The sequence below is a fragment of the Talpa occidentalis genome, unplaced genomic scaffold (assembly GCF_014898055.3).
Source record: "Talpa occidentalis isolate TD23 unplaced genomic scaffold, MPIMG_talOcc4v2.1 talOcc4.16, whole genome shotgun sequence".
NCBI lineage: Eukaryota > Metazoa > Chordata > Mammalia > Eulipotyphla > Talpidae > Talpa > Talpa occidentalis.
This window is the reverse complement of record NW_023601653.1, coordinates 44118676-44137552: the sequence shown is the minus strand read 5'-3', so window position 1 is coordinate 44137552 and position 18877 is coordinate 44118676. Positions and strand designations below refer to the sequence as shown.

The 18877-nt window shown below is 36.0% G+C and overlaps 1 protein-coding gene across 3 annotated transcripts in view; it reads right to left on the bottom strand.

Annotated features, from left to right (window-relative positions):
* The window catches only part of ADAMTS20 (ADAM metallopeptidase with thrombospondin type 1 motif 20), a 185399-nt gene that overhangs the window by 125073 nt on the left and 41449 nt on the right, over positions 1 to 18877 (bottom strand). For all 3 annotated transcript variants that reach the window (XM_037514122.2, XM_054696288.1, XM_037514123.2), the window contains 4 exons: positions 10968 to 11051; positions 10034 to 10158; positions 8252 to 8292; positions 1822 to 1927 (listed from right to left, as the gene is read on the bottom strand). In XM_037514122.2, the coding sequence (XP_037370019.1) occupies positions 1822 to 1927; positions 8252 to 8292; positions 10034 to 10158; positions 10968 to 11051 (356 nt within the window). The remainder of the gene's footprint in view (positions 1 to 1821; positions 1928 to 8251; positions 8293 to 10033; positions 10159 to 10967; positions 11052 to 18877) is intronic.

Sequence of the window (18877 nt, the reverse complement as noted above, 5' to 3'; positions counted from 1 at the left end):
TGTGGCTGCCTTGGTAGATGGAGATGGGGAGCAATTGAAATTGCCGGCCCTGGGCTCCAGGGTTAGCAGTAGTGGCCCAGGGCCCAGTGTCTACTTTCAGAGGCACCCTAGGGTTGAAGGCTAGGATCCTTGCAGGGGGGAGATAAGGGCCAGAAAGGATCCAAAAGTCACTGTCAAGTAAGACTAGACCAGACAAGGAGCCATGGGAGCATCTGGACCAGAAGGCATGAGCCTGGCTCTCTCATCTCTACAACTGTCAGAAAGAAAAGCACCTGAGCCAGACACAGGTGTATAGCACCGAGGTGACCACACCCTGCTGTCCACCAGGGACCGCTGGCTGACTGTTATGAACCCATTAGCCTCCATCTCTGGCCAGCTAGACAAAGCCCTGGGCATACAGATGTCGGCACACCCCAGAAGAGGGTCCTTGGCCCTTCACTGATGGCTCCCCCAAGACAATGGCTGCCCCCACTTCAAGAGCAAGAGCCCTAAGGCCAGATCTAGTGCCATGAGGAGGGATGCCAGTGCCCCTGAGCCAAGAGCTTCTTCCCTGACACCTCAGTTTTCCATTTTTAGGGTTTCCCATTGTTATTAAACTGATAGGACTTTGGGGGGTTTTGATACTGATCCTGTGCCTCAAGCCCTTTAATAAGGACATACCTTTGGTGCAGCTAACAGGAAAACAGAAATTATAAAGAACACTAATGCCAGCTGATTCAGGAGCTAGGCAGCTGAAATTTGCATTTAAAAATCAGTATTTTAATTAAACTACTTACCCATATTCTAAAGACACCTAAGTAGTTTCTCAGGTAGAAGTCTAAGAGGGTACTCTGTAAGAACAGCTTTCCACTAGCTAGCAGTCTGGAAAACGAGCACATAATGGTTTCTCTCTATCACTGCCAGATACCTACAGTCTTCAGGTATGCTCCTGATCCTGCCCCCGCTACAACAAGCAACTTAAAGATCAAACTGTCTACCTTGCTGGTCACCATGATGTACAACTACGCGAGAAGGGAACTTAAGCGTCACCAGTTCAGTGAAAAATGACCTTCATTTGAATTATCCAAGCTATTAGTGATATCAAGTATGATCAGGAAAAAGTAATCTTAGTAATAAGCAAGGCCACACTAGCCTCCATTCTTTATTATCAGAAAACCATGAACCCCTGGAGTACGAGGGGCACATTTGGGAAATGTAATGAGTTTCTAGGTGTTTCTAGGTGTTTCTAACTTTCCAGTGGAACTCCAAGGGCACCACAGAAAATCATAGCCTCAAATCTTAGTGCATACAACATTAGCAGAATTTTTAATAATGCAGAATCAAATAGAAGAATCCCAAGTCTTTACAAAAAAACTAGGGATCTGGGGGAAAAAAACTTCTGAAAATATCTTTTAAGAAATTCCCACAGGTCCCATTTTCTGCTGGGGCTCTGAGCTTTACCAGCAAGAAATAGTTGGTAATACAAGTATTGGGGAGGAGTTCCCCAGAACCAGGAGCCCCTATAGGCCCTCCCGTAAGATGGTAGAGGACAGTACCTGGTCATGTATAGGATAACAAGGGACAGAGGCCAGAAGTGCTTGTCTGTAATCCAATACAGTAAATGAAATAAAAGAAATCCCAAGTTCTAGTTCTTTGCTTAGTCTGTTGGTCTGTGCAGCCTGTCTGACCTGACCTAGATCACAAAAGAGCCAGAGTTAGCATTTCAAGGATGAAATTTACACTAATATTTTATAAAGAAATAAAGGCGCTAATGACTCAATTGAAGAGGGAATGTCAAGCATTCTGAAAACATGGCACTGAGGTGATGGAAGGAAAACTTACACGTGCCCAAGTTCATGGGCTATAGTGAAGGCAGCACTGAGTCCATTTTCTTCACTAATCGAGCAGCTCCGCAGAGGGTCACACAGGGTCCCTAGTTCTGCTAACCCTGAAAAATTTCATGTTTACATTTCATCAAACTGGGAAATATACCAAAAGCATTGAGAAATAATTTTTAAAGCATTTACCATTGGAATTTTACCGAGGATGAATGCAGAGTTTGGCTGTTTATACTGCACAAACATTTTATAAGATGAAGGAAAAAGAACACAATTACGCAATCCAATACAAAAATCAAATCAATATTTTTAGTCCCTTTGTCTAATACATTCACAATCATGTGTCAAAAAGTAAAAGTGAAGAAAGCCAATAGTTGGGATTTAAAAAATTGATACTTTCTTAGCATTTGAGGTAGATTTTCCTAACAATTGGAATATTTTTGTTGTGCTTTAAAAGAGACAGAAGTTGAGCTAAGGAATCTAAAAGTGGTGGGAAAGTCAGAATAACAAGTTCATTCACCAATACTTTTCAACAAACGGGGAAGTTTTGCACTTTTTCTTATACATTTGAATAAAATGTCTTGGGCTAAGTTCTTCCCTCCCCCCAAAAAGCTTTTCCATAATTAGAATCAAGACCAAAAGCAAGCAAGAAAAAAAAGAGCTAGATATTCTTTAATATTTCTATGTGGAAGCATGAGGAAATTACTGTTTTCCTTAAGATTATAAAATCTGTACTTCCAGCTGCAATTCTTAGTCAATTTTCTAAGAAATTTTAAAAATTTTAAAAATGAGCTAAAACTCAATGCATCATATTTTTCTGAATAGCCTGCTGTTCCCATGCCTTCATTAGTATTTTCAATTTGCCTAGTGGCTTAAACCCAACATATTCTTTTTCAGAGATGTCCTAGGTTTGGGGAACATATTATTGACTCCATAATACCCAAATTTTATGTTCATGCTTGTAGACATATCAATTCTAAACTGAACATTTCTTTATTTACTTAATAGGTTTGTGAAAATATGCACTGGATATAATTAAATTCAAACATTACTATTAACAGACAAAATCAATAAAAATCAAAGTGAATGCCTACCATTATGGTACTAAGCAGCTAGTTGATACCTAGATTCATTCAAGCTCATTCAAGGTTTTTGAAAAGTGATCAAAAGCAGAATAAAGTAGCATAAGTCCAAACTTGATACAGGACCCTGTGTCTGGAAGTGCGAGAAGCTGCAGAGACCCTCAGTCTTGCATCTTGAAATACACAGCAATTGTCAACATACTTTATAGAAACGATCAGAGACTAGGAGAGCAATACTTGCAAAAAGAGATACAGCAAGAAACATGGTAATTCTCCCAATACCATTTATTTTTGTCATTACTATCCTTAGTTTATTTTTCCAGGTGTTTTAGATGAGAACATAAGTTATTAATACTTGTGTAAATACGGTTGTGTAGCTGTGAGCAAATTATTTATCCTCACCTATAAAAAATGCAATAGTTGCTGTTACTTGCTAACTTTGTTGTAAATATTAAATAGGTTAAGTCATGTAAAGCTTTAATATAGTACATTATATATAGTAAACACTCAGATCTATCTACCATTATCATCATCATCATCCTTAACAAAGGATACAAAAATGCTTTCATTTTCACAGTCCATTTTTCTAAAGGTCACTGTGATTTATTTACATTGCGAAATAGGAAGAAATCAAAGAAGAAATTTAAAAAAAAACCTACCTAGAGACTAATGAAAATGGAGAGGCAAGCTACCAGACCCTATGGGATGCTTTAAAAGCAATATTATGTGGAACATTCATAACGATACAGGACCAAATAAAAAAACAAGAGTGATCCCACTTTAACAATCTAACTCTATAGTTAAACTAGAAAAAGGAACCACAAAAGCCAGTAGAAGGTAAGAAATAATAAAAATTAAAGCAGAAATAATTAGAAAATAAAGACAGTTCAAAATATCAGTGAAACCAAGAGTTCGCTCTTTGAAAAAATAAAATTGACAAGCCATTAGCTATGCTTACAAAGAAGACAGAAAACCCAAATTAATAGATTCAGGAATGGAAGGGGTAAAATTACAATGGATATTGCAGAAATACACACAGTAATAAGTACCTATTATAAAAGTCTCTATACAAACCAACTGGACAACCTACAAGAAATGGACAAATTCTAAGATTCATATAACTTCCAAGATTGAACCAAGATGAAAAAGTCAATTTAAATAGTCCAATCACAAGTGCTGATACTCTAAGAGTAATAAAAAGCTTCCCTGAGAACAAAATCCCAGGACCAGCTGGCTTCACCAGTGAGTCCTACCAAACCTAAAAAGAAGATGTAATACTACCTTACACACATTCTTCAAGAAAACTGAAGCGGGAGGAAATCTACCCAATATATTCTATGAGACCAGTATTACCTTGATCCCAAAACCAAACAAAGGCAGTACAAACAAAAATTATAGCTCAATATTACCAGTGAACATAGATGCAAAAATTCTCAACAAAATCCTAGCAAATCGTATACAACATATCAAGAGAAGAATCCACAATGATCAAATAGGCTTCAAAACTACTGGTTCAACCTACATAAATCATTAATGTCATCTATCAGATCAACAAAAAGGAAGTCAAAAATCACAAGATCATCTCAATAAATGCCAGAAAAGCATTTGACAAGATCCAACATTCATTTATGATAAAAACTCTCCCCAAAATGGGAATAAATGGAACTTAGTAAGTACACATTATAAAAACCATATATGACAAACCTAAAGCTTGTATCACATTCGATGGTGAAAAGCTGAAAGCATTTCCACTAAGATCAGGAACAAGACAGGGTTATCTACTACCAGCACTATTATTCAACATAGTCCTGTTAATCGTAGCTGAAGCACTTAGGCCTGAAAAAGACATAAAAGTAATCCAAATTGGAAAAGAAGTGAAACTTACACTATTCACAGATGGCATGCAAACAACAGAAAAAATAAAAATTTGAACTAACAAACAAAGAAGATAATGGTTACCAAAGGGAACAGGGGAAAGGGTGGACGGCATGGGGTACAGAGGCAGATGGGGTATAGGCACAGGTAACTTGGTCAAGGCAATTAGAAAAAAAATCTTTAAATAAAGTAAATTATATACAGCATTATAACCCAATGTTGCCTTAATAAAAAAATACTCCATATGAAAATTTTTAAGCACAATGAACAATTACAGATATAAGAAAGTATTTTTAAAAAGTAAAGAATAAACACAATGAAAGAGTAGATTTTCTTTTTTTTTTTTTAAGATTTATTTATTTATGCATACAAGAGCTGGGGTATAGGCCAGAGATGCAGGGAGTGAAAGGATTCACCAGAGACAGAGTGGGGAACAGAACAGGCAGACTGACTGAAATACACTGCTGAGGGGAGCAGCGGGAGAGTTGGGAGAGGTCTGCCTCGCCATGTGGTTTGCTCCCTGGCTGGCCGGGGATTGAACTTGTGCTGCAGAGGCTGCGGATTGCTTCATAGTGTGGTACTTAACCCCTTGCACCACTAGGGAGGCCAAGAGTATATTTTCAATAACAACTAACCAGAAATGTTTAAATTGAAAACATACATATCAAAATGGAAAATTCAGAGGATAGGTAAAATATCCAATTAGACACAAGAGAGAAAAACTATAGAATACATATCAGATCTATTTGAATGAAGCAGTAAGAGAAAAATAAATGAAAGTATGGAGAACAAGATAAGGAATCCTAGTACAAATATAATCAGGGCCACACAAGAGACAGACAAATCAAATAAAAGAGCAAAATTTGAAAAAAAAATTATAACGGTGGGAAACTTTTAGAACAGTTGAAATATATCAATACATACAGAAGTTACAAATATCCCAAGCAGGAAAAGTAAAAACAGACACAATTTTGACAAAACTGCCTTATATTCAAGACGAAGAAAGGTTTTTCAGATGACTAGTGAATAAAAGATCACCAAAGATTCTTCCACTAAACACACTACAGGTTTTTCAAGGGCAAAATCAGAAGATAATGAAATGATATATTTAAAACCTGAGAGAAAATAACTGTCAACACAGAATTGGCGCCCAGAAAAATGAATAAAGATATTTCCAGAAAAATAAAAATAGACAATTCTTCACTAATTTCACTTAAAAGACTATTTAAAGATTATAATGCATGGGAAGAAAGGAAAATTCCCTTAGATGTAACACTGGAGATACAGAAGAAATTATGAAAAATTTACAAACATAATCATAAATTTAAACAAATACTGTATACAAAACATAACCTTTAGTAAGGAAGGTTTGCAAAATTATGGAAATAAAATTGTGGACAACGACACCATGTAAGTCAAGAGGAAGTCAAAGTTTCAGTTATCTAAAGTATTGCTTTATAGGAGACAGCTTTACACAAAGTTAATTTAAAAAAAAAAAAGATTTATTTATTTATACAAGCACTGGGTATAGTCAGAAGCGTGGGAGGGTGAGAGAATTCACCAGAGCCAGACCAGGGTGCAGAACAGACAGACTGACAAAATACACTGCTGAGGGGAGCAGTGGGCGGGCAGGAAAAGTATGCAAACCATGTGGGACCCTCACCCAGTGGCCGGGATTGAACCTGCGCGGCAGAGGCTGCGGGCAGCTTTGTAACCCAGTGGTCAACCACTGCACCACCAGGGAGACCCCGCAAAGTAAATTTTAGTGTATCTAGTTAAAAGACATATTAAGTTAAAATGGCATTTACATGGGCATTACTATACTATCAAAGTATTTGTAAACCAGAGCAATTACTGTCTTCAACAGATTTTTTTTTTTTAAAGATTTATTTATTTATTTATACAGTCAGAATCGCGGGAGAGTGAGAGAGAATTCACCAGAGCCAGGGCAGGGAGCACAACATGCAGAAGGACCGAAGTACACTGCTGAGGGGAGCAGCGGGCAGCAGGAGAGATCTGCGCACCGTGTGGGACCCTCCTCCGGTGGCCGAGGAGCAGTCCGGGAATCGAACCGGTGCTGCAGAGGCTGCGGGCAGCTTCACAACCCAGCGCTCAACCGTTGCGCCACCGGGGAGGCCCAACAACATATTTATTTTGATATTCACTGACTTGTTATTTAATAAACCTTGAAAACATCTTTATGTTTTATAGTATATCTGGTAAAATAAGTGTTTATGTTAAATGAGAGGAGATGTCAGTTACATGCTATTCCAAAGCTTTTATCCTTAGACAATTTGGAAGATGGTATCAAGTTAAAATGGCATTTACATGGGCATTACTACACTATCAAAGTATTTGTAAACCAGAGCAATTACTTTCTTCAACAGATTTATTTTGTTATTCACTGACTTGTTATTTAATAAACTTTGAAAACGTCTTTATGTAGGAAATCTCTATACTCCATTGTGTTTACAAAGGTTTTACTTTATAATAGTCACTTTGTAATAGATTTAATAATGCAAATTTAAGAAACTATGGGATCCTAAGGGACTACCCCTATTTATTAAAACAGTATTATTAGTTATTTATAAACTGAAAACCCTCACTTCCATTAAATTAACTTAGTATCTTTGTTTTCAATTTTTTGAGTTGCTTTTACTGATGAATTTCAGGATAGGGAAATCCTTCAACCACACTAAAATAAAAAGAATGATATAAGAAAATTCATTTTAAAACTGGATAACCATGGTCCCCCTGGTGGCACAGGAGTTAAGTTTCAGGCTGTCATCCCTGTGGCATAAGTTTGATCCCTGGCCAGGGAGCTGACCCACATGGTGCAGCGGACCTCTCCTGTCTTGCTCACTGCTCCCCTCAGCAGTGAATTTCAGTGGACCTGCCTGTTCTGCTCCCCGCTCTCTCTGGTGAACCTTCTCATGGCCTGTACCTTTAGCCTATATCCCTGTTCTTATATGCATAAATAAATAAAATAAATCTTTAAAAAAGTAAAAAAAAATTTTAATAAAATAAAAATTAAATTAAAATCTTTTAAAAAATAAAAAGCAAGGAGAAGCACAATACAAATGGGAAAGTAGGGAAACACAAGGGATCTGATAAGGACCTAGCATAGGCCATCAAGGTGAGAAATAAAGTCCTTCCTCCTAAATCTGGTGGAGAATTCATGACTATTTGTTCTACCATTTTACTTTAAACTTGCATATGGGTTAAAGCATTATTTTATATGGATCACACTTTAAAATATGATTTGCATCGCAAATGAAATCCAATACCTGGCTCATAAATATTAGTCTTTATTCTTATTAAGTTTTATAGAAGCAAAGTCAATAAAAGCGGTTATTGTAATCAATGGAGACAACTAATCAAAATGATTAAAAGGTAAAATAAAAGGCAGACTAAATGTTATTTAAATAACTCATTAAACAATAATATAAGCTATGTTTCATTCCCAAAATAACTTACCTAATGTATCACATTTTTCTCTGGCTCCACAAATGTCTTCCCTTAAAACAAAACAAAACAAAAAAAATGTATTATGAAGCATTTTCAGAAAATATTTTTGCAACAAGCCAAAGCAAAAATAAAGCATCTTCAACCACAGTGTGCCTATTACAACAAATTGTTTTCCAAAATCCATTTCTTATACTTTCAATAAGTCTAAACCTAGAGTAATGTACTACTAGTGCATGTCAATTAGCAACAGGTGGTATATAGAAATGCTTGAGTATAGTTGAAGCTTTGATGAAGTTCAAGGAAAAGCTTTCTAAGTACATTTTTTACATTTCTGCCTTCACTTTTGTACTATGTGCAATATAATCTTTTCTTTTTTTAATTATGTTGACTACGCTAATTTTGATGTCCAACACAGTACATACTCTAGGAGTACAAATTCGTACCTATATATATGTATGTTATCACACCACACCTACCACCAAAGCACCTAAAATATTCCACCATAATCATTTTCTTGATGTTTCAATGTCATCATGAGTTTTATTATTCTCTGCCGCAAAATAATAAATAATGTTCTCATACTTTACCAACTTGAATGAATTGTTTGATTACACATTACTTAGTGCCTCACTATTCAATTTGACATGTCATTTGTCTTTCCTTATGCTTTCCTCTAAGAATATTTTTTTCTCTCCTATCTTTACTCTCTTCTTACCAGTCTTTGTTGCTTAGCTCTAATTACAAATTGCAATCCAGGGCAGAACCTGGATTAATTCTGTAAATGACAGAAAACTGTATATAAAAATGAAGTCAATTCTGCTTTAGTTCTGAAAACTGAAAAAAAAAAAAAAGCACATGAACAACTGTCAACTATTTTACATAGACTAAAGATTTTCATTTCAGGGTTCTAGAAAACTGATTGTTTGACCCCCAAGTCTAAAGTATTCTAAGGTCTAAATATACTGATATTTGCTATCAGCACCAAGAACTGAGTTCAATACCCGGCCAGGATGCTGACCCACATGGTGCAGCAGACCTCTCGTCTCGCCCACTGCTCACCTTAGCAGTGTATTTCAGTAGATCTGCCTGTTTTGCTCCCCACTCTGTCTCTGGCGAATCCTCTCACAACCCCCCATACCTCTAGCCTACACCCCAGGTTTTCTATGAATAAATGAATAAATCTAAAAAAATAAATAAAATGAAGGTGTGAATTTACAATATGTCTTGGTGTTTGTACAGTACAATGGGTAATCATTTTATAATAGCAGAAGCTGTTAGGTTTGATAAAAGGTTATAAAAAGCAGCCTAGTCATTACATATATTGGGCATCAAAACAAAGAACAGATTTTTAAAAGTACAGGGAGTCCAAAAGAGTAGGCAACCAAATAAATTGTAAAGCTCTTCTTTCCAAGTGACTGAAAGATCAAGAGAATGAACAAAACTTGCTTAGTCCTAAAACTATGTCAATTTCCAAATATTTTTCTAAGCTTTCTTATTCTGTCACTAATATAATATGGAAATTAAATTTATTATGAAATATAATAATATTAAGGCAATTATTCTGATTAGCCAAACATGACTTAGCAACCTAATAATGCTAATTTCCTAAGGAATCAACCAGCATTCTGATCTGAAAGAAAGTAAAAAACTTTATTTCAACAGTATCATTTGTAACACATGTTCTCACAGAACACTTGTATGTATTATTGGTATTCGGTACTTAGAAGTGTCAAGGATCACATAGGAGAGAAAGAGTAAACAGGGTCGAAAGGGTGATTTCTAAAATGGTACCTAGTGATAAGAACAGCAGTATCATGGTGGGAAGGGTGAGCATCATCAAGAATATTCTGAGATTGTTGCCATAAACAAAAGTTGCGTAATGTGGTTGCAGCATTGAAACTGATGACTGGTCCTTCCTACACAAAAAAGCAAGCAATTCAATATTACACCAAAATACTCATGGTCTCTTTTCCTTCCAAGTGTGTTGGCCTTTTGTCACTCAATTTATCAAATAGCATTTTTTCACACAAATGAATTTCCCTCACATCTCAAATGTATTTAGCAATACTCAAAAATTAGGATCAAAATGTAATTTTATTAGATATTCACAATGTAATCATTCCATATTTAATGTCAAACTACTTGTAAAAATTACCTTATTTTAAATCCTTCAAAAATAGAATTTTCAGGGCCTCCCTGGTGGCACAAGAGGTTAAGTCACAGTACATGAAGCTATCCACAGCCACTGCATGAGTTCGATCCCTAGCCAGGGAGCTGACCCACATGGCACAGCAGACCTTTCCCATCTCATCCGCTGTTCCCCTCAGCAGTGGATTTCAATAGATCCACCTGTTCTGCTCTCCACTCTCTCTGGTGAATCCTCTTACCCCCTGTACCTCTGACCTGTACCCCAATTCTTATATGCATAAATAAATAAATCTTTAAAAAAAATAGAATTTTCAACCTAGAGTAATGCACCATTTGCGCATATCAAAAAGTAAACCATATGTTTAGGGTTTAACCTTAGAATTTTTAATCAATGATTCTTGACACTTCCTCTATCATTCCATTTTGTTTCCATCACAACAGAAAAGGTAATCTCACTCCTTTTCAAATCAAGTTTCACATCAACTTTAAGTCTCATTTGTAAAATGTTTCTGATCTATGTGTATATTCCCACTCCAAACCTATTACAAAAAATGATAATTTTAGACCTGTTTCTTACCTGTTCATTGTGAATTACAACTAGTTTTACAATAACTATGTTTATAAGATTTCCAATACTTGAGTCCTTATAGATTGCTGCAACCTGCAAGGGAAAGATGCAGGATTAGATGTCTAAGATGAGTAATTTTTCTCAAAGCACACTGAAACCAGGCCTAGCCCATCATTTTTTTTTTCCAACTTAGCTGTATATTGGACTTTCCTCAGAGCTTTTTTCAAATTCTGATACTCACACCACGCCCCTTACCAAAAAAGTAAGAAGCCCTAGGATTGAGATGCCCCCATCAGCATCTATTGAAATTCTCCATTATTTTTTTTATGAGTCTAATGTGAAGCCAAGTTTGAGATCCAGACTGAGCTTTGTGCAGAGAACAGGAGAGTCCACATCACCTAAAGCAGATTAGGAATCCCAAAGTATGCCTGTATCCTGAGTCAGAATCTACATTTTAATAATTTCAAAACCACCTAACACCAGTGACAATGGCCCATATGAAAAACAAGCAAACAAACAAACAAACAAAAAAAAAAAACTGGCAACAGCAAATATTGGCAAAGATTTGGAAAAAAAGGAATTCTCCTACACTGCTGGTGGGAATGCAAACTGATGCAGCCATTATGGAAAGCTGTGTAGAGGTTCCTCAAATTAATGAAAATGGAACTACCATATGACCCAGCAATTCCATTCCTGGGAATATATCCAAACACAAAAACATTAATTAAAAAGGATACCTGAATCACTATGTTTATTGCAGCACTATTTATAATAAGGTAAGATATGGAAACAACCTAAATGCCCCAAAACAGATCTAAGTGGATCAAGAAAATATGGTCTATACACACAATGGAATACTATTCAGCAATCACAAAAGAAAAACTTATACCATTTGTAGCAATGTGGATGAAACTGGAAGGGACTATGCTCAGTGAAATAAGACAGAAGGAAAAAGAAAAATACTGATGGTTTCACTTATAGGAGGAATATAGGGAAACCAAATAAGGGATTGGGGGAAAAAAGAGAAAACTAGCAGGCAACTATAAATCAGAGACATTTCAACAGAGGATTGGGAGGGAGAGGGATCAAAACAAGGGTGGAAAGAGCACAAGAGACTATGGTGATGGTTCACAGTTGACTTGGTGGTGGGGATTTTATGGTAACTACACCTAAGAGGAGAAAACAAACTACAAAAATGAATAAAGATGTAAAATACATAGAGAGAAATAAGTAGGAAAAAAAAATAAGAGTCACCAGTGATCTGTATACATTAGAGTTTGGAAACTACTGTTTTCGATGATTCAGCAAGAAATTCACCTCATTCTACATCATAATCCACAATTTACTTAACCATAGGTCTCCATAAAAGTTAGCTTAACCTCATCTTCACTGGTAGTTTTACCCAATCTTTCCTGACATGGTTGTGTATTTTTAAATATGAGTACACCTATGCTATTTTTGATGTTTAACACTACTGGAATCCATGCAGACTGGCTCATCCAGAATGACAGAAAAGCCATAGAAGGAGTCCCAGGTCACATCCTGGTCCTAAATTTTTCAAAACTGGAGAATACAAGTGTATGAGGCACTCTGTATGGGCTTGGTTTGTGCTTCCTGGTTGAAATGCTCTCCAATTCACAAATTCCTCTCTTGTTTTGTTTTTGAACATTTTATTTTATTTATGTGAAGGAACTGGGATGTATGCCAGAGGGGGTTGAGAGGATTCACCAGAGACAGAGTGAAGAGCAGAACAGGTGGATTGACTGAGATCCACTGCTGAGGGGAGCAGCAGGTGAGACAGGAGAAGTCTGCTGTACCCTATGTGGGTCAGCTCCCTGCCTGGGGATTGAACTCAGGCTGTAGTGGTGATGGAGCTGAAACTTAACCCGTAGGCCACCACAGAGGCCCTCCCTCTTCTTGAGTCATCACCATTACAGTAAGAGTGTCTTCATATGCAATGACTCTTCCTTGTATCCCTCAGACACATAAACCACCTGCACAATAGCAATTGTTTCCAAACCTGAATCACCATCTCCTGACTAACCGCACAAACCAAGACAGCAATTGCTTCAAGAAGTGCTACTTTTCACTTAATAAATATTCTGCATCTGCTCCTTGTTCTATTACCTCAAGACCCAGAACTAAGGAAAAGAACATGGCCCCTGATTTTATGGAGGTTGAAGTTTGCCAGAAGTGCCAGTAATGAGGCAGCTGAAGCTGTTTCCACATAATGCATACACATGATTGTTGATGAATTTTGCACCAAATTGGGTATTACCAGAACAAGAGCTAAAAGCAGCCCTGAAACTGCTGACTTTGTGAGGTTGGCATGGACCCAGATGCACTTTCTGGCATCTTTCCTGTTGTTTTAGTTGTGTGGCCACAAATACTTAAGGTCTGTCATCTCTACCTGCAGTGACACTTCTGATTATGGTGGTGACATTGTTTTTGGCAAGAGTGGTAGTCACCACATAAACCAGTCCAACTACTATGGAAACTGTGTGGAGGATCCTCAAAACACTAAAAATAGAGCTACCACATGATCCTGCAATTTCACTTTTAGGAATCCACCCAAAGGACACAAAAGCACTAATTCAAAAGGAAAACTGCATCCCTGTGTTCACTGCAGCACTATTTATAATAGCCAAATATGGAAACAACCTAAATATGCAACAACAGATGAGTGGATCAAGAAGATGTGGTCTATATACACAATGGAATACTACTCAGCCATCAAAAAGATAAATGCATTCATTTGTGGCAACATAGAGCTGGGATTACGCTCAGTGAAATAAGTCAGAAGGAAAATGCTAAATATCAGATGGTTTCACTCATATGTGGAATCCAGAGAAAATGAACAAATGGTCAGGAAAAAGGCAAAACTTGCAAGCTGACCATAGATTTGAGGCATCCAGGAGGTGAAGGGAAGGGAAACAAGTTAAAACAGGGGCGGGAAGAGCATAAGGGACTATGGAGATGATTCACAAGTACTATGTTGGTGGGAGAACTACAGGACCTACACCTAAGGGGAGAAATCAAATACTGTAGAAAAATGAACAATGATGTAAGAAAATAAATGTAGTTAAAAAAAAAAGTGGTGGTCACCACTGTGGGGATGACAGTGTGTTCAGTTAACAACAGTCAAATAAGCGGAAGCCAAGCAGGTCTGTTAGTAATGCAGAATGAGGGCTGTGAAAATGTAGCACTGAAATGATCTTCACTTCCCATGCAACTTCTAAAAATATATCTACCATAGAAAATAAAGTATATACATATTTGTGACCTAACAATTATCCTTAGTTCCTGTGCGTTAAAAAGTAGATGCCTCTCTAAATCAAATTACAAGGTAAACAATGAATGTACCCCAAAGGTAGGAACAAAAGTTCTTTCCCCCTAAAAATTAAAAACAGTTGTGAAAACTTCTATGTCACAGGAGATCATACATTCCCAGCACTCCAGAGAGAAGTCGTTTAAGAGCTATGAGGTATCTAAATGGTTCATTTCTCTACTTATTTTCCCAAATATGTTGACTACAAATGAAAATCTGGATGTTACATTAGTTATAAAATGAATAATTGCCAAAATATTTTCACTTTCAGAAGGAAACAGCTTTTGTACCTGTATTGAAAGGTGGCAAACTAACAGCTAGAATTTGGAAATATCTTCCTAGTGTTCTGAAAGTATATTTTAAAATATATTAGCACAGCAAAATTTCCTTAAATTGCAATGTAAGGGAAAAGAATTCAAATAATTATTACGCAAGATAGGTAATGTTATAATACACAGTCCTTTTAAATAGCCTCAAATTCTAACTTCTACTTGTTGATAGCACCTACTTAAAAGGTTGCTATAAGGATTAAATGAGATGGTGTGCAAAAAGCATTTATATCAGGGATCACTCACGATTGTTATTATTATTATTACTACTACTTCAAAAATGCAGATTCAAATAACCACAGATTGAAAAAAAACATACTCTGTAGTTAGGCCTACAATAGTTATTTCTGTAGTAAACAAATGGAATGTTTTTCCCCGTCATTGTCCCCTAAAATGTACAGTATAACAACTATTTACATGGCATTTACTTATTAGGCGTACTAATCTGGAGATGATATAAAGTATACAGGAGGATGTGCATAGGTTATATGTAAATCTACGCCATTTATACAGGGACTTGAGGATATGTGGATTTTAATCTTAGAACTTATGCACCCTGACACCAAGGAGTGATTTGAATTGAAAGCAAACATGGTACCTGACCATCAGAAGCATCAGAGTTTCATTGCCTCTTTCAATTCTTATTTCATATCTACTGCTTATCAAACACTGTGTAATTAAAAGACATAATGTATACACATGAGTCTTAAAAAACAGAGTCTGTGGCGGGGGGGGGAGATTAAAAATAAAAGATTCCATTAATTAATTCCAAATAATTATTCACAAACACCTGAACAAAACCCTCAGGTTAATATTCTGCTTTATTTTTTTTTTTTTTACTAAAATGTAAGTTTCTTTAATGAATTAAAGACACCTTACTGGGCCTCCCCAGTGGCGCAGCAGTTGAGCACTGGGTTGCGAAGCTGCCCACAGCCTCTGCAGCACTGGATCAATCCCTGCCACCAGGCAAGGGTCCCACATGGCACGCAGACCTCTCCTGCCGCCCACTGCTCCCCTCAGCAGTGTACTTCATCAGTCTGCCTGCTCTGCTCTCCCCTCTGGCTCTGGTGAATCCTCTTACCCTCCCGCACTTCTGACTGTACCCAGTGCTTGTATAAATAAATAAATCTTTAAAAAAAAGACACAGTGATCATTTAACTGTATATACCTTCTACTGTTTCTTGTATTGACCTTTATAATTTATGTGTTCATTATATATATATACACACACACACACACTTTTTCATATATTTGGATGTTTAAAGGTGCTATTAGTGAATAACTATTCAATTAAGTTGAATAGTGAATGCCAATTTGTTACTCAGGGGTTTTTCTAACTAGCATATTCAACACTTTTTTCATCTTGAAAACTACCCCCCTATATTATATTGTTCTGATGGTCAGGTACCATGTTTGCTATTGCCTCATGAATGAATAAGTATATATTTTTTATTGAGGTATCCATTGGTTTACATAATTGTTAGTATTCTGAAAGTACAGGCCACAGTGCAGTCACTATGTATAGCCACAGTTCTTCACTACAGGCCACTGTGCCCACTTCCTAACATGCTCTAGGCCCTTTCCACCTTCTAAGTTTAAATGTACTAATTCATTTAATTCTCAACAAATCCTATGAGACTATTATTCTGCCCATTTACCAGATAATGAAAGTAAGATGCAGAGAAGTTAAGTAACACCCTGAAAGATAGATGGTTGATATGGAAGAGAAAAATTTCCATCCTAGGCAGTCTGGGTTTAGCTCTACTGTATATAACCATATGAAATTTCAACAATCTGTCCTAAGTATTTCAAAATGAGCTCTTGGTACAAAAGTTATTTCAGAAACTTTCTATGGTTTATGCTTTTAGGCCCCGACATTATCTTGCTCTTGTTAATTGGCCATGAGTTAGGGAAGAGCAAGTCATTCAGAAGCCCTGGGCTACAGTAGCTTGGGCTACAAAGTAGCTCTATTGCTAGTTACAAGCCATTTGGTCAACTCTGGAAATGGATTTATCTATTTTTTCTCTCAAAATATCCAACTATGTTGAGGCACTAGGCAACCTTGGTCACAAAATCCCAGTGTGCTGGATTAATATTTAACAAGTACTATTAGGGGTATGGAGGACACTGGTTTTAGTGAACAAAATCATTCCACTTTAAGAAATGTTTGAGTAAGAGAGACAACTCCAGGGTCATCAAAAAGCTCACACACAACACACTACACACACAAACACATTAAATCTATGGGAGAGAAGTGTAAGCAATATTTCACACAACTATTTGACCATAGATCTTTTTCTCCTCTCACATAGCATGTCACAAAACAAGGATCCTATTCCTTAGAAAATGCTAGACCAAGTTTCTTAGGTATCTTCCCATACTATAAATATTGATATAATATTGATATATACTACTGCATTCACTATCTAGAGTGCTGGTAGAGTTTTATTGATCTAATTAAGATGTATCTACTCTTTGTTCTTCAGTGTTTATTTCTCTGGCATAGAGTGCGTAGTTCTGCATGTCTCATAAAATAGTAAACATTACCTCATGGCTATTTAGCAAAAAGTACAGAAGTAATGGTAATAATTATGTTGTTTAAATATTTTAAGGAAATTCTAGGCAAAACAACAAATCATGCAAAACTTGAAACAAATCACTATCATCATTAATTGACCATCCATTTTGAACTAATTTCTACATACAGCTTTAGCAAATGTTCACGTGTAGCATGTTTAGAGACAGCACTCATTGGGAAGTATAAAGACATCCATAAAAAAGTCATCATTTTGTTTATAAAGATCACTGGTCTTTATACTTGTCAGAAAGATCTTTTTTTTAGAAAAGGATATTCCACAGAGGTACAAAGTAAACATATAGAATTTATAAACAGAGCACAGAGTTTGGAAAAAGGAAAAAATAAATGAATATACCTTAATTATGAAAGTATATGATTCTTTTTATTTTAGTGTGGTTGAAGAATTTCCCTATCCTGAAATTCATCAGTAAAAGCAACTCAAAAAATTGAAAACAAAGATACTAAGTTAATTTAATGGAAGTGAGGGTCTTCAGTTTGTAAATAACTAATAATACTATTTTAATAAACAGGGCTAGTCCCTTAGGATCCCATAGTTTCTTAAATTTGCATTATTAAATCTATTACAAAGTGACTATTATAAAGTAAAACCTTTGTAAACACAATGGAGTATAAAGATTTCCTACATAGAGATGTTTTCAAAGTTTATTAAATAACAAGTCAGTGAATATCAAAATAAATCTGTTGAAGAAAGTAATTGCTCTGGTTTACAAATACTTTGATAGTGTAGTAATGCCCAAGTAAATGCCATTTTAACTTGATACCATCTTCCAAATTGTCTAAGGATAAAAGCTTTGGAATATCAATTAACTGAATATCTCCACTTATTTAACATAAACACTTATTTTACCAGATATACTATATACTACAATTGTGTTCTTCCCCACAAATTTTAATGTTAATTCCAGAAATCCTTTGAAAAATAGAGGTCACTAATTTATTTTTACAACATGCATACAGCACTCAGAAAAGCAACTTTTTTAAAGCAAGAAAAGTTTGAGAAGACAGCATAATTATTTACTTAGTGCCAGATGGGTAAGGGTAGACTACCTTCTCTCTAAATTGTATCTATGAAACAGTTGGTTCAATGCTGAAAGGTTTTAGCTATTTCCCCACTATTCTCTTAGACATTGAGCTTATATTTAAATGGCTTACAATGATATTCCAAGTTTAAATCAAATTTTCTTAGCTACAATACATTAACAAGTGTTACAACACAAGAACAATATTACAAATGTGCATATTTGAACAAAAGCAGCTAATGTTTTCTAAAATATTAAAACAAAATATACAATAAATGAATGGCTCCTTACTCAAGTGAGCACATTCAGGATACTTATTATTATACTTACCTCTTTAAAGCAGTTTTAGAAATAGACTTCATAGTGGAAATAAAATAATTTGGACTAGACTTGGCGATCTCTATGTAATGTGAATGTGAGCAAATGTTCCAGTTTGCCCAGGACTAAGGGGCTTCCAGATAAACAAGAATTTTAATACAAAAACTAGGAAAGTTCCAGGCAAAACAGGAGGGTTTGTCACTTTTTCTCTACGTTTCCTTTCACCTTTTATATTGTTTGCATCCATGAAATTAAGTGTGATTACTTTTATCACTAATAAAATAACAACAAATGTATAGAGCCATAAAGGCTCCTGACTTTCCCAT